Source organism: Phyllostomus discolor, chromosome 8, assembly GCF_004126475.2.
Source record: "Phyllostomus discolor isolate MPI-MPIP mPhyDis1 chromosome 8, mPhyDis1.pri.v3, whole genome shotgun sequence".
NCBI lineage: Eukaryota > Metazoa > Chordata > Mammalia > Chiroptera > Phyllostomidae > Phyllostomus > Phyllostomus discolor.
Window position 1 is genome coordinate 95,108,601 of NC_040910.2, and position 16,765 is coordinate 95,125,365.

Consider the following 16,765-nt stretch of genomic DNA (forward strand, 5'->3'; position numbering starts at 1 on the left):
GTCACTCAGTGACTGTTAGATGAGTGGACCATTGCCAGAATCATGACCTCACGCTTCCTCATCCTCTAGCAGGGATTCCTTAATCCGGTGTCTTCTTCCGAGGGAGGCTGTGCCACCCTCCACAACATCATCACATCCACCCATCCTAGTGGTAGAGCAGCTGAGGAAGCACAAAAGTTTCAGCTCCGTGGAAAGGGCAGAGCTGGAGCGCTCATGTATAGGTCAGTTCCTATGGAACGGGACCAGCTAAGAATAGCCCTGAGTGGAGACACCCTCTTTTTCCTCTTGCTCTTGGGGGAAACCATTTCACCGCAAGAAACCAGAACAAGTCATGAGGTGTGTGCTCAGACTTATAGCTCAGAGAAGCTATTCTTGGATATCCTGAGTGCCTGTGGTCACTGGGACATGAGTTGTGCAACACAATCTGGCAGCACCGCCATGCTTAAAAATTTCCCTCCTCACCCCCGGGTTCCATTTCCCCATCCGCCAGGGGCCTATAAAGAGCAGGGAGATGGCCCTGCACTGTACAGAGACGCAGCCAGCAGCGAGTGCCCACTCCCATCTCTGCCCTCCTGACACTCAAGCTCACACGCCATCCACTCAGCATCATGAAGGTCTCCGGGGCTGCGCTGGCCGTCCTCCTCTGCACCGCGGCCCTCTGTGGCCAGGTCTTCTTGGCACCAGGTGAGTCTGCGCTGTGGCTCTGAGTGTCCCCACTCTCTGGCCACGGTCAGACCACAACCGTCTATTCTTGTGGTCTTGAGAGCCACGGAGAGAAAATAGAGAACTTCCTAAAGGGTTATAAGGCATCTTTGCTTTTTTTTTTTTCCTGCAAGACTTTCCTTTTCATCTTATGAAGGGGTGTAAGCTAGCCTAATCCCCATGTCTGAGAGCCAGGGTGGGATAGGAAAGTAACAGTCCCATTTTATAGGTGGCAAAGGAGGGACCTAAGCCAATGAATTTGCAAGAGGCAAACCCAGTGGTATCATTCTTCCACTAAGTCATTCTAGGTCTCCCAAGAGCTCTGTTCCTTGGATGTCTTAGGACATATGTCTGAGGTTTCTCTTCCGCTGGGTTTTGGCTTCTTGGATCAGACAAAATTTCTTGAAGGGAGATGAGATCAGAGAACAGTCTGCTTGGCTGTCTGCATCACAGGGAGAAGGCCTCCTGAATGAAGGCTCAAACAGAAAGAAAGACGCAGACAGGAACAAGGACAGAGACAGGGAAGTTTCTGGGCAAATGTGCCCAGTGCCCTCTAGTGCCCTGGTCTCCCGGCCCACGCCCTGAGCAAGACTGGCTTGGCCTGTGTCCTCCTCAGCCTCTCAGGAACCAGACCCGGATCTCACCTTTTCTCCTCCTGCACTGTAACTCAGGCTCGTTCTGTCCCTTCCTCTACAGTTGGCGCGGACACCCCGACTGCCTGCTGCTTCTCCTATGCCGCCAAGCAGATTCCGCGTAAATTCATAACCAAGCATTTTGAGACCAGCGGCCAGTGCTCCAATCCCGGCATCATGTAAGTGCCAGTTCTCCTGCCCAGCCCTGGGGAGATGCGGAGGGTGTGGAGCGGGGGCACAGACCCGCCAGGGGGGCCATCCCTGGAAGGCCCCATCCTCCAGGACTTCCTATCAACTACACAGGACCCAGGTCTCCGAGGTGTGACCTGACCTGGCCAGGGGCTTGCCAAGTCAGGGTGGGGGGCTGGTACGGCCCAGAGGGAAGGAAGGGGAAGAAGGAGGTGGCAGCAGCAGGATCCTCGGAGGGGCTCCCTGAGTCAGTGGGAGCAGCTGCCTGGTCTGAGATCAGCAGAGGGTCCTTGAGAGAGTGAGCAGGCCCTGAGCTGGGCAGAGTGTGGGGCAGAGGGGCCACGGGCGGGGCCCAGAGTTCCCCTGCTCAGTGTGTAACCTGTCCTCTCCTCTCCACAGCTTCCTAACCAAAAAAGGCCGGGAGGTCTGTGCGAACCCCAGTGAGGCCTGGGTCCAGGAATACGTTGCTGACCTCAAACGGAACGCCTGAGCGGCCTGGAAGCTAAGAGGAACCCAGTGGCCTTGGTGGGCCAATGGGAAGCCGAGCCCGAGCCTTGGAAACACCCCTGCTACCTCCACAGCTACCTCTCCTGTGGGTGGGTTGGTATCCCAACCCACACACTGGGACTCTTCCTAACTTAAATTTCAACTTATTTATACTATTTAATTTTCGTAATTTATTTTGAATGTCATGCTGTCTTTGGCACTATTTGCTCCAAGAGACCTCAAGACGCCCTCCTCACCACCGTCCCCCGCCCCTCTACTTGCACTGCGTTTGATGACAGCTGAGTGGCCGTCATTAGTTTGTTCTGGGCGGAGGTGGTGGTAAAGCCTCCAGACTGACACATGTGTATGAAATGTTTCTGTTCGGTGCTGTGTTCAGCCCGGAGACATAATAATAAAAATGCTCTTTTAGAAAGTAAACTGGCTTTGAGTTTGGTTTGGTTTATCTGACGAATCAGAATCACTGGTTGAAAGAAATAATAGGCAAAGGATGGGAAGAGGGGAAATTCAGGGAAGCAGGGGGAGAGGGAGAGGGGGCTGCCTCAGAGACGCTCTGCTTCACACCAGAACTCCAGTCCCGGAGCACTGAAACCGTTGGAAACATATAAAAATTATTTGAACATACGAACATATTTTATAAATTGAATCATACTGTACCTGCTTTAGGAAAACTCACTACTTGAATGGATACCATTTAGAAGGGTATTTGTAGTACCTATTTATGATCAATCAAACTTTGTTAATAACAATTAGTAACATATTTGATACTCTAAGATTTTGTTTATTTAATTTTAGGGAGAGGGGAAGGGAAGGAGAGGGAGAGGCAGAGAAACATCAGTGTGTGAGGAAAAACACCCATTGGTTGTCTCTTGCATGTCCCCAACTAGGGACCAAACCCACATCCCAGGCGTGTGCCCTGATCGGGAATCAAACTAGGGACATTTCACCCTGTGGCATGATGCCCACCCACCTTAGCCACACATGTCAGGGCTAGGCTGAGTGCTTTCTATACAGTGAATATTTGACCCTCACAATGAGAGAGTATAGCTCATTGACAGAAGAGTAAACTGGGGCTGGGGCTCAGAGAGGGTAGGCAGCTTGGCCAAGAGCACACAGCAAATGGTACAACTGAGTTCCAAAACTGGACTTTGTTATAGCTATAGACCATGTTCTTTTTTTTTTTTGCCATTTTTATTTTAATTGTTGTTCAAGTACAGTTTTCTGCCTTTTACTCCCACAGACTATGTCCTTAATCAGTAGCCAAGTTATTTCTCAAAATGCCATCCACCTGTACTCAAACCTCAAACAATGACTGTTTAAAACCATTCACATCGTAATTTTTAGATGTGGACCTGGGAACTGATATTTCTACCAAGCCTATCAGGTTTTCCACATGCCTGTTAGCAGCTGAGGAGCAGAAACAGTCAAACAGGATGCAAACAGGATGTATTCTTCTGAGTACAGTGCATGTCTGTACACAGTAACGGGTGTATTGTGCCTTATTTTTCACTTGAATCCATGCTTCACTAAATGAATAGCAAATATTAAGGGGAAACTCTACCAGTGTACATGTGGAGCAGGATTCTGTTGATAGGTTTACTGGGAAAGCCGATTTAATAGATGGAATTCCTGAGTTACAGCAATAAGCACAGGAAGTGTCACTGAGCGAGCGTCCTTTGTCCCAGAGAAGGAAACATTCAAAGGACTCGTGGGAAAACCAAACATGTGCTCATTTTTATGAGCCATGATTATTTCATTTTGTTTAAAAGAATCTAATTTTTATACCCCAAATTTGTTTACAATTATAGTGATCGAACTCTTTAGAGTACAATTAAACATCCTATTAAGCAAACATTAAAATGCACATACGGTTTGACCTGGATATCGCTGGCCCTGATTCCATCTCCAGGAATCTGTTTTGTAGTAACACTACCAAGGGACAGGACTATGCTGGGTGGGGCAAATGTAGGTTTACAGCTGTTCATGGGGAGAATAATATAATAATTAATAAATAATAATGCAAGGATAAACTGTGTTTCACGTACCCACAACTGTAAGCCTGCTTCTCCCCACCCTGCACTGGCACAGGGATGTTCTTTGCAGCATGGTTTGTAAACAGCAAACAAATGGAAGCAACCATCAGCCAAGGATTAAAGCAGCAGAGGACTGAGATGCCCCCAGTGGAATATTCTGCAGTCAGGAAAAAGGATAAATACCTCTACGCCTATGGAAAGTGTCCATAATATTATGTGCAAAAGGTATATCTGTTTACATCTAGTATATGCATACATACTCTACAGGTATGCTACCGAACTGGATGTATAAAATGCTATTATTTTTAAAGCCACATATACATATATATTTGCAAAGGCAAATATTTGGAAAGATACATATCAAATAGCTCACTGGTTTCTTAGGGGAAATGGGATTAATACATATTTCTTTTAGGAATAGGTACTTTTCTTTTTCTCTGCACTTTTTAAATTCAATTTCTTTTTCAGTGAGCATGTTTCATTTACCTCTCTGGTCTATCTTACCCTTCCTTCCCCTACCTTTGATGGGTGATACTCTATTCATCAGAACCCTTTTCTGGTTGGATTCTGAGTGGACACAGAAGACAGAGCTCAGCTTGGCCGTTCATAATGGTCTGTATGCCGCAGTGGCTCTTATATAACAAGAGCAATGCAACAAACAAGCCATCCTCCCAAGGCTTCTCCCTCTCCTCTTCCTCTCTGTTTCTTCCCCCAGCGCTCTCTCTCTCTCTCTCTCTCTGTCTCTCTCACACACACACACACACACACACACTCCTCTCAGGCAACACTTCACAATCCCCTTCTACAATGAGGGCCGCATTCCCCTCACACCATCACCACCCACACTGTGCTACATGTGAAGGCACCATCAGGTGACTGGAAGGAAAAGACTTTGTCTCCACAGAAGCAGTGAAGCTGTTCCCGTCTCTTCCCTCTTGGCCCCCAGCAATCGTGGGACAAATAAAACCCGCTCATTTACACTGAACTGTTTCTCAAGACCCTGTAACCCAAAGCCAAATGAGAAGCCTAAAACATACTCAACATTCCCTCAATACAAGAGCTGTGAGCAGAGCGACAGACCGAAGACCACTGTGAGAAAACGGGGAGGATGGAGGTCGCATTGTGAACCTGCGCTAGGGCCTTTCAGAGTCGCAGATGTGACTGAGATCCTTGGTCAGCATCCTGGCTGGCCTCCCCACAGAGTGTCCTGTATGGACACATGCATGTGCTGGGGAAAATCCCCCTTATCAGGGGCTGCCTGCCTCCTGCCCACGTGAGTTAGCAGCCTGGGGTTTGCCTTGGGTGTTGAGCAATTGATAGCCACTTAGGGCTGGTCTCGCGGTTTCTTTGGCAATGTAACACTCTTCTAATAATAGTAGGTTTCTGAATTCTTTGCTTCTGACCAGTTCTGTGGGCTAGACCACGAGAAGCAGAGGGCTTGTCCAGCCGCCTATCTTGCATTTTAACAGGGGTTGGTAATGTGTCCCTCCTAGCACGGGTCTCCATAGTGCAGTCACCCCTAAACATCCTACCTCTGGGCCCTTTGGTGCGAGACTCTGCTTCCCTCTTTGCCCCCGAGGAGATGAGGCAATGTGCAGAAGTGACAAATATTTGATGCCCGGCACAAAGCCACATCCTCCCCACACCTTCACAAGGAGCTAATTGTCCGCTTTAAGTAAGGAAGACACATGTTTCATGGGATAGGGTAGGGAGGGGGGTTAAGGCCACTGCTAGGCCCCAGGGTTTTCTCCTGCGAAGTCTCCCTGCCTCTGTGCGCCTGGCCTTAAGCTTGGAGCAGGCTGTCTGCCTTTACAGCCCTTCTAGACTCCAGGTTACTGGCAACAGTCAACAGGCCTTTCTCAGCAAAGCTGATTGTTGTTTTCCTTTCCTGGTTTCAGGTGAGGCCATTTCCAAGTAGCCCGAACTCTTTCTTAAAGGATCTTACTGATGAATGCAAGTGGTACCTATTATATGTCAATATTCTGGATCTTCCCTATCAAATTCTCTAATGTTGCAGCCTTAGTATTTGTCAAAGAGCCTTAGCACCCACCGACCAGTCACAGACCACAGTTCAACCAGCAGCAGCAACACCCTGCAAGAGCGGTTCCCAAAGGCGGTGCCTGGAGGACAGGCTGAGCAATGCCGGGGACTTGCCAGAGACCACAGTCCAAGGGTTCCTCCCTCCTTCAGCAGGCAGAACACAGCAATCTGTGTTTTAACAAACCTTAGGGGATTCCCACAGAACAACAACAATAACAACAACAACAAAAAAAACCAAAACAGTTTAAAAGCCAGTTGCATTTAACAAGGAACTCTCTAAATTCCCTCCGACTTTTTCAGTTCAGCCAATCTCACACTTCAGTTGGGGGCTGTCACGTTTAACAGACCCTGTGTCTCTGCCCAGATACAAGACTCTATTTCTCAGGAAACTTGGTAGTTTCAAGGAGGAAAACAAACAAGCCAACAAACCCAACTCTAAGAATCTTGAATAAATGAACCTTGTGTCTCCAAGGCTGACGGGTCCAGGGGTGGCTCTGGCTCCAGGCCAGGCTGGATGCACAGCCCTGTGATACCCCACAGGTGCCATTTTCTTCTCTTTCTGAGCCCCCCCCTTCCATGTGGAAGTCCCAGGTGCCCCCCAGGGTTACATGAATCCTTGTTCATTTTCTTCAGGGAAGAGAGGGGCTGTGTCCCCCTTGACAAAAATCTCTAGGTTCTTTTGGATTTGACTAACTTAGTTCAGAATCCCTATTCCTAGCCAATTGCTGTGGCTGTGGGGATGGGTTTTACTGATTTGCCTAAGCAAATCGAGGCACACTGCTGAATTGTGGGTTGGGTAAACTCCACAGAAACTTGAAGTCTGAGGAGTATGCGGAAGAGTAGCTTCTCCAAGGAACTGTGGGTTCCTGGCATCAGGAAGGACGTAGAACAGATGCTGGTCAGGAAAAACATGTTTTCATGATAATAATGTGTTTGTTCGTCTTTTCCCTTGATATATGAAGGATACTAGCCCTTGGTATGTGAACATTTCCTCTCCTTTGCTCTCTAGATTGGAAACTCTTAGACTTCCACCTTCCTGAATGTATTTTTAAGAAGATGCTGACTTGTATATTTTCTGTCACCCTATAAATTACTACTGCCCAAATATTGAGCTCTTCGCGGTGCCAAAGTTACCACCAGAAAATGAAGCTATGTGTCGGCTCCAGACAAACAAGTGAGGGTGGAGCTGGCCCTGCCACAAACACCATCTGCCCACCTCATGTAAAGCGACAGGGATGGAGAAAATGAAAGAGCTCTCAGAACAATGAGTCATCATGACTGAGATTGCCCATGGTGAGGAAGAGGGCGGAGTCCTTTAATAGGAGGTGGCCAGAGTGGTACTGGGGAAACCTATTTGCTACTTCTATTCTCCTTCTTTCCTTGGACCAGCACACACACACACACACACACACACACACACAATATTATATGGAATTGGCCACATCCCCAGACACTGGGTGGGTCCTGATTAAAATAAGCCAATGTGCATCTTTGAGGGTTTTTTTAACTTACCATTATAACAGAAGCATTTCCCATGTCATTGCACTGTTTGTAAAGGCTCCCTAATAGACAACCAAGCGAAGATGCCATCATTTTCTTCTCCAGTTCCATATTGTAGGTGGTTTAAATTGGGTCCAGTTTTGAATTGCTATCAATGTGCTGGGTACCAAATATTCTTATGTATAAACCTTTTTCCCGTATATGAAGTTCCTTACACAGGAAATAGATGCCCAACCATGGATTATCTTGATCAAAGGCTAAGACCACCTTAAGGTCCCTTGTGCACATCAGCACCCATGTCCAACACGTCGTCACACCCTTTTCTTTGTGCGTGTTGGGGGCCTTGGTGGATCTCTCCTGAATGGGCAGGGGTCTGAACGGCCGTCTGCTCTCATGACTCCTGAAGCCCAGGCTCTGCGAACACAGCTATGTCCCTGGACGTGGTTTCGGTTGGGCTGTGCTGCTCAGGACCCGTGGCTTCATTGCACGTGTCACATCTGTGTAGCTAGAACAGCTGTGGAATAACAGGGAAGTTTCTGCTCTGCTGAGGGAAACTCTGACTAGAGAGCTCCAGTGAGAAGAAAGAGCTACATGTTGCCCCAGGGTGACATCAGCATCTCACACCCCTCACTGTGGAAACCACTTCCCCCTAAACAGCCCCAGTCAAGTGAGTACTTAGAGGTGTTTTTACGAATACCCCGAGCCCTGAGTCTACCCAAGACTCCCATTGCACATGCAAGCCAACAGGCACCACTGCACTTACAAACTTCTTTCTCAGCACCCTTGGCTTCCGTCTACCCATGGCCCAGGGCTTACCTGCTAAGGGTAGGGGACACAGCTTGGACCCCAGAAGGAAGCTGGCACCAGTGAGTCTTGGTTCCTCCTTGTCCTCCTCCCTGTGGCCCTCTGCTCCCAGGCCTCCTCTGACAAGAATCCTTCTGCGGCCATTTGCTATCGTCCCCTCCTTTCTGGCTCTGGTCAGACCACGTCAACAAAGTACTATGGACAGAGGCACCCAAGTGAAATCAAGAGCTTTTTGAAGGGTTTCCAAAATTCCCTGGGCTATCTGTTCAGGGGGCTTTTCTTTCCAAAGGAGTTTTAGCTTCCTGTTCTGTATATGTGGCAGGCAGGGTGGGGGGCTTGTCTTCTTTTGGGCATGGTTAAATGGAATACTTTTCAGCAAGAGGCAGAATCCAGCTTCACCTGCTTCCCAGTGATCGGCGGAGTAATAAGCTCACCTCAGTACCACTTTATGGGCGATTTACAAAGACAGCCTCTTGCTGGAAAAATCTCTTCCTAGACCAGATTAAGTTTCCCAAACAGAACTGGAACCAGAGACAGATTATTCAATTATCAGCACCCCTTGCAGAGAGAGCTAGAAGTCAAAGACAAGATTAGAGCAAAAATAAAAGAGGAGGTGGTCCAAGGCTGCGACATAAAAGGAGCCCGAATTTACCTCTTCCTGGGGACACCCCGGATGAACAGCTGCATATGGAACAATTTCCTCTGGGGGTGGGGAAAAACAACAACAGCAACTGTGAAAACTAGCTCAGCGGCTGCTTCACATCTGCCACCGAGAAAAAAGTCAGATGGAGGCAGTTAGGAGCCGCTGAGACGCCATTCCATAATCCATAATCATGAGGGAACTCACAACCCCAGGGGTTCTCCCTGGGGACCGAAGGGTGGGTGCCCCACATCAGTCACCCAGCTTTTGAGACCTGCACCCGAGAGACAAGCTCCCCAAACATCTGGCTGTGAAAACCAACAGGCTGCATCTGAGAGACCCAAAGGCCCAGCGCAGAAGCGGCCTTCTACAAAGTGCCCAGATTTTACATTTTGCGTCAAGGAGGTTCACCTGCTGATCTTAGAGCCTTGGCCTGAGGGGCTTGGCCTGCTGGGAAGCTCTCCCGGACAGAGGCCCTGGTGGGAGCCGTTTTCACACCCTTCCCTGCCTTACTAGCGCTAGTAAGCGCCTTCTTCTTTTTCTTCCTTTTCTTCTTCTTCTCCTTTTTTTTTTTTTTTTTTTTTTTTTACTCTAGACTTTCTTTTGTCTCATCAGGTGCCATCTTTACGCTCCAGCAGGCAGGCACCATTATCTCTGTGCCCTCCCTCTGCCGCACCCCACAGCACCTGCGTCTCCCAGAGGAGCACTCTTACGCACGTGCAGGGCCCCGGTTTCTGCGGCTGCCACCCATGGGCTGCCCCCTGAACACCTGGCTCTGGTGGCCACAGGAGGGTGGGGACTTGGGCTCCTGGGTCCCGTGGGACTGTGACAGTCAGAGAGACTGTAACCCTGGGCTGCCACTCCCAGGGCACTGCACACACAGCAGGCTGACGTGCACCCAGTCTCTCGGTGAAAGAGGCCTATTTGTTTGGCCTGGGTTTCAGCCCAGCGGCAGGCTTCCGGTTCAGCACATGTGTGGAGGCTACGGTCGCTCCCAGGGAAGGGAGGCCAGGGGACACCATCTTTGCACTCACCCCCTGCCTCACTCCACCTTGCTGGCATCTCCCCAAAAGGAGCTTATACACTCACCTGAAGCCCCAAGTTTTGTGACTCTCTCCCAGAAGACATCTCCAGACCACCTGGCTGGTAGTCAGCAGAGCACACACTTTCCGTCCACCTGGACTGTGTGTATTTGCGTTCTTGAGAAGCTGCAGCCCGAGGATCTGGTTTCCAATCAGCCTCAGTCTGGGTGCCGACTGAGAGCCCCCTTCTCGGGGACTCTGACAGGTGCTGGCACGCCCTGAACAACGGGGAACTATGAAGAATAAATCACGCTGCTTGTACAATCTCAGAGGCTCGAAAGGCAACCAAGAGTTAGGACAGAGTTAAAGGACAAAGTTCATCTTCTACCCGAGGCCACTCCAGGACTGGGAGAAGTAACTGTTTCATCTAATACGTAGAAACCAACACAAACAGAATGAGAAAGCAAAGGAATTATGTCCCAAAGAAAAGAACAAAACAACACTTCTGAAAGAAATGAGATAGGAAAGAAAAAACTGGTAAAAATGGGAAATCCCAACACACTTCCAGTTCTCCCACTCCCTAAACCCTCACTACCTAACAGTGCTGTCTCCATCTTCTGTCTTCTGACTTGGTCGCTGGGCATATGAGCTGGCTCATGTGTTCCCAAGAAAAACTCAGGCTCAGGCTGTCCCTCCCCGCAGCGTGGGCACAGGCCCCCACACGTCTGATGCTCTTTCCAAGTTTCCCCAAAGATCTCTAGCAAAACGACAATGGCTATTATGAGACCAGCAGTCAGAGTGGTGTAAGGGCTGGTCCTCTGGCCCATCTCTGTGGAGAGGCAGGCCATACAGGGGCAGAGCCAGCAGGACCTGGAGTAAGGAGCAGCCTACAAAGGCATCAGCAGGTGAATGAGGGCCATCCTAGGAAACCCAGAGCTTTGAAGGCCTGATCTGGTGGCAGGGGCCCCAGAGGGGCCATGGAGATGTTCTGTACCCTGACCTGGGGCCTGGGTGCCAGGAAGGAGCTGCCCCAGACAGAAGGAATTGAGGAGGAAATGATAATGAGGAAACTCCCTGAGTCACCGAGGAGAGGTCTGGGGATCTGAGGTTGGGGAGAAGCGGCTGAGGAAGTGGGTTGACTCCGTGCCTCCCAAGGGGCAGCGGATCAGGGAGGGGAGCAATGTGGGACCAGAATTCCCTTGCTGATTCCTGGGTTCTTATAACTAACTCTATCGCTCTTCGGAGCTTCCGAACCAAAGAGCCCAACAGGTCTGTGCCAACCCTGCTAGGTCCTGTTGAAAAGCACATCACTGACCTTGGAGCTGGGTCCCTGAGAGACCTGGAAGCAACAAGAAACCGGTTACATCTGCGGGCAGGTTAGGAAGCAGATGCCTGACCCCAAGAAATGTTCCTTCAATTCCTAAGCTACTTCTAATATAGGCTGGTTACCAAGCAACGATACTCCTAATGCAAATTTTAATTTATTTAGACTGCTTTTTGTAATGTATTTCCATGTGTTCTTGGCCACTTTCTGGGAGAGACCCCACTGCACCGTCCCTGCTCAGCCCCTCCCATCACACAGTGATTGACACATCCTCTGTATGTGTTTATATTTAGCTTTTTCTAGGGGAAATTGTTCCAAAACCACCAACCAACAAATATTTATAGAATGTTATTTACCACTTCTGCATTCGGTTGTGTGAAATAATGGAATTTTAAAAAGTAAGCTAGTCTTAATTTTTTATTTTAGCAAAATATGTTATTCTACAGAATCATCAATAGTGATTTTATTGGTTTGGTTTTGTGGCAAAGTTCAGATGTCTGGATGGAAAAAATGATGGGGGACAAAGGTTAGAAAATACTGAAAAGGGGAAGTGAGCAGAGAGGAAATGACAATACCGCCTGTGTCTACACATTCCTGAAAGTTAAAAGAAGAACATTCTCTTACAAAACAGTGATTATTTTATAGAATATTATTGCCTGGTATATAATGTATACATACTAAGTAAATTCATTCTTGATAAACATTAATAGATCAAGTTTTCTTAAGAATTATGCATTGTCCTTCAAATCCCATCACTAAGTACTATGATTTGCCTCATGTCATAGAAGAGGAAGTTTTGTCTGAGATTTAAAACAACTTGCCCGCTGTCATGCCACTAACAGATGATACAACTCAGATGCACACCTGTGCCATTGTTTTTCTGAGCGCCCCAGAACCACCTGGGATGGTGGTTTAAAGTGCTCACAGTGGAATTTCTTGGGTTTGGATCTGGGGATCTAGGTTTTTACCAAACTCCTACGTGATTTACATGCAGACAGAAGACCAAACACCATGGAATTAATCAGTAAGGATTTACCACTCTTTCCTTAATAAGGTGCATATGGTAGTATTTTTGGATAAGCCCTACTCTGTTTTGTTTTAAACTCTATTTTTTAGTATCAAAAAGTGGAATTTTGGTAGTCGGGGCTTTTGAAGAACAATGACACTGTTTCTAGAAAATATTTCTAGAATGTGTTTTAAGAAACTCTATATAAAGACCAAAAGGGGTAGGTGCACAGGTGTCCTTGTAGCCCTGCTTGTAAAAGCAACGAAAAAGAAACAAATTCATCAGAAGAGGAACAGTTTAAAACATCATACATATGAAACCACTGAACAGGAGGAAGTACGTTTAGATGATATTAATGTGAAACTATGTATATAGAATATACATTCCAATGTGTATCAATAATCATACCAATATCTACAGCATCGCAAACTCATTAACTGGAGCACTTTAAGAAAAGGCACCCCCTTGGAGCACCCAGCCCTGTGCCAGGAGCAAGACTTTGCAGGTGAAGTGCAGACTGGACTTCAGCGCCCTTTGTCCACACAGCCAGGGACCTCTGTGGACATCAGCCCTGAGACGGTCCCACCAGCTCCTGCTGTGAGAGCCCCTCTAAGCAGGGATCTTCTATTGGTCGGATGAGCCCATTCTGAGAGGCAAAGGGGACACCATTCGTAATTATGCTGCCACAACTGTATAAGCTGGGATTTCCCCAGATAAGGTGTGATATGTGATTCCCCGATCTATGTGCAGTGTCATTGAAGAAGGCTCAAGCCCAGCTATCTTCCACAGGGTCACATGACCAATGGGAAACTCACCTTGTGTGGTGGGAGTGCAACAAATAAAGTTCATGCCAGGAAGATAGATACACAGACAGACAGAAACAAACAAAAGAGAGTGACCAGCCTGGTGGGTGCTACCATTGTGGAGGAGAGGTCGTTACTTCTGCTGCTCTGGAAGGGGTCTCAAAAGGGTGACTTGTAAAAACTGGAAGGTCTACAAGCAAAGGGACTCACTTTGCAGTGGGATATTCTAGGGTGAAGGACACACTGAAGGCGTGGTTTATGGTGACACTTAAGGCTCTCTGGATCAAGCTTTGCCTGAAGCTAATGCTACTTCCTGAAGTTACTTATGTGAGTTAACGAGTTCCCTTTATTGGTTAAGCCAGAGTGAGTCTGTTTTTCTGATACTATAACCCAAGCCACCCCTAACTGGGACAGACTGGAGCGCAGAAAGTAGCAGACCCCGGAAAGTGGAATTGGCTGGGGCAGGAGTTGAGGTCAGTGAGAACACCTCTGCCTAGCACAATGGCTGCTTACCCCCATGGCCTGTTACAGACTCTAACCACGGCCAGCTGCCTGTGGAGGTTGCATCAAAAAGGAAATTTCAAGATGTTGGAGACTGGTTATTTCTTGCATAGATCAGCAAAGCCCATTAGGAAAGAGGTTAACTCACTTTGAAGTTAGCTCCTCTGAGAGCAGAGAAGGAAAAAAATTCACTTGCTTTTAAGAGGCCCTTTCTGCTTGCTGCCTGCAAACCCAGCTGATTGAGAATCAGTGATGTGGAAGAGAAGAATTCTCTACTCTAAGCTAAGGTTAGTGTAAGTGGAAATGGAAAAATGGGAGAAGACTAGGAAGGACAAAAATAGTGGGGTCCATAAACAGCCTGATCCTCACCATTCTCACATCTGTCTTTTAAAAATCTATGTTTAAAATTTTTATTTATTTATTTATTTATTTATTTATTTATTTCTAGAGAGGAGAAAGGAGGGAACAAGAAAGAGAAACATCAATGTGTGATTGGCTCTTGAGCACCACCTACTGGGGACTTGGCCAGCAACCCAGGCATATGCCCTGACTGGGAATCGAACTGGCAACCCTTTGTTCACAGGCTGGCACTCAATCCACTGAGCCACACCAGCCAGGGTATAAAAAAATCTATCTTTTTTAAAAAAAATTGAACAAAATGAACAATCACATCATTTGGGAAGGCATACCTGGGATGAAGTCAGAGACAGGGAACTAATTGTGGTGACCTCCATGCTGTGGCATTGTGTAATCAGCAGAGGGCATTGTGGAGCCAGAAGTGAGTGAAATGGGGGAGGGGTGTGGCTGTGAAAGGATTGGCCAGAGCTCCCAGGGCTGAGTGGCAAGAGGCAACCTGCTGAGCGAGAACATGCAGGACTTGGGATGGAGCACAGCTACACACTACTAGGCACAGACAGGCAGATGGGGTACCATCCGGGAAGACCCAGCCCCCGGGGCCGCAGCAGGTGTGCAGGACCGTGGAGGGGTCCTTGGCGTGTTCCTGCATAGGTCCAGGTCAGCGTGGAGTGGAGGAGGAGCTCCCTCCGTGCAGAGGAGGGAGGAAGGGATAGCAGGAGGAAGTCAGCCCCTATGAACAATGAAAAAAAAGTCTAGGGCCCTTGGGATTTGGGGGAATATTCCTGGCTCTGAAAATAGACGGTCTCTGAGATCTCCAGGAGAGAGAGAGAGAGAGAGAGAGAGAGCGAGCGCGCTCCACAGGCATTCCGCTGCTGAATCTTTCCTTTTGTATATACTTTTCCCTCACACCATTGCTTCCTCCAGATAAGAGACAGGAAAGGTCAGGGTCAATCCCAGCAAGGTGTAGGTCCAGAAATACACAAACAACAGGAATTAGATTTTTGAGGGTCTGGAACCTACAAGGAAAGCATTAGAGATATGGACATATTGGGCACAGGAACCCGAGCCAGACACGGTCTATGTAACCTCAGAAGCCCCTTCCAGCGGTGTTCTAGGGCTCGGTCTTCATTTGTTTTAAGTTTGTGTATGCTACTGCATGGTTCTAGTTCCTTTCAGTTTTGAATTACGTTACTGACTAAATGTTCTGGGAGGGCTTCTGACCCCTTTTTACTTCCCTTAACGTTTTCCCCACAGTCACATGATGGATTTCAGGGGCTATGATGAGCTCCATCTGGGCAGGCACCGTAAGATATTCCATGGACTACAAGAACCCAGTTCTGGGTTCTAGGTTTGGAAAGAATAAAGTTTTCCTTCTTCTTCCCTCAATCCTGGATTGCTCCCTCCAAATTTAATTAAATACTAAATTTGAGAAGTGTGAATATTAGAGAGGGTATGGAACCCCTGCCCCGTTCCCCCCGTGTTGCCGGGAATGTGAACTGGTCCTTTTGTTTTGGATACAGGTTGCTGTTGTCTGTGGATTAAAGCTGAACATTCAGAGCCACCTTTCTCCTGCATACATCCTGCAGATGCTGTTGCAAAGGTACACCAGGAGCCGTGCATGAGAATGCTCACAGAAGCCCTGCTGGCATTAGCAAGCATAAAAGGGGGCAAGTGAAAAATAAATCGTGGTGTGGGCATAAACAGAAATATCAGCCGGAGTGAAAGCAAACGTATTCCAGCTACACACGGTAACATGGGTGAATCTCAGAAGCATGATGCAAAGAGAGAAAAGAGCTGTGGAAGAATACACATGATAATGAGACCAAAGTTCACACACGTAAAGCTAAAAATGTATTGTTTAAGAGTCAGACACTTCCGGCAAGATGGAGGAATAGGTGGATGCACCGTGCCTCCTCGCACAACCAAGATTAGAAAACCAATAATTTACAACAATAATTTACTATCAGAATAATACCCAGATCCGGCAGAGGATTTATCTGAATGGAAGTTGGGCAGCCAAGAAGTTGAAGTAGACGCGTTCATCCGGACTGGTAGGAGAAGACGAGCCGGCGGGCGTGGGGCTGGCTCGGGTCGGCGGCGCGCGGAGGTCGGGGGAAGGTTTGGCGCGAAATCGGCGCAAAAGCCATCCAGCACGCAAGAAGGCAGCGGTGATCCCTGAGTACACAGGCTGCGGCTGGCAGACCCAGAGGGGTAGCGATTGTGGACCAGGGCAGAACTCGCGGCCCAGAAGCCCAGACAAGGGTCTGAGTCCAGGGGAACGGAACTACCGCCATTGTTTTCTCCCACCCTGCCCCGCCCCGCCCCCACATATAACATCACAATCTAGCGACTGGGGTGCCCAGCCCCGGTGAGCACCTAAGGCTCTGCCCCCCACCGTAACAAGAGCAACCAGACCGGAAAAAAAAAAAAAAAAAAGGAGAGACAGGGGGAAAAAACAAAAACCAAAAAACTATGTTTTCAACAGAGCAGATCAGTCCCCCAGGACTCATCCTTTTGAGCGACCAAGAACTAGCCAATCTATCAGATGCGCAGTTCAAAACACTGGTGATCAGAAAGCTCACGGAACTGGTGGATTTTGGACGAAATTTAGATGAAAGAATGCAGATTACCATAAAACAGATGCAGGAAGACACGCGGAGGAGAGCCAATAGTGAAAGGAAGGAATATGAGTCTCAAAACAATACAGT

General features: G+C 48.1%; 1 protein-coding gene across 1 annotated transcript; it reads left to right on the forward strand.

The window, feature by feature from the left end:
- The first annotated feature begins 426 nt into the window (after positions 1 to 426).
- On the forward strand, positions 427 to 2,447 carry LOC114503979 (C-C motif chemokine 3-like). The gene is made up of 3 exons (XM_028521577.2): positions 427 to 684; positions 1,399 to 1,513; positions 1,923 to 2,447. The coding sequence occupies exons 1-3, from the start codon at positions 609 to 611 to the stop codon at positions 2,011 to 2,013; spliced, it is 282 nt and encodes a 93-aa protein (XP_028377378.1). The 5' UTR covers positions 427 to 608; the 3' UTR covers positions 2,014 to 2,447.
- The last annotated feature ends 14,318 nt before the right edge of the window (positions 2,448 to 16,765 follow it).

Coding starts and splice junctions, on each gene's coding strand:
- LOC114503979 (XM_028521577.2), top strand. CDS start 609: ATGAAGGTCTCCGGGGCTGCGCTGGCCGTCCTCCTCTGCACCGCGGCC. Junction 685..1,398: donor CCAGGTCTTCTTGGCACCAG/GTGAGTCTGCGC, acceptor CTTCCTCTACAG/TTGGCGCGGACACCCCGACT. Junction 1,514..1,922: donor TGCTCCAATCCCGGCATCAT/GTAAGTGCCAGT, acceptor TCCTCTCCACAG/CTTCCTAACCAAAAAAGGCC.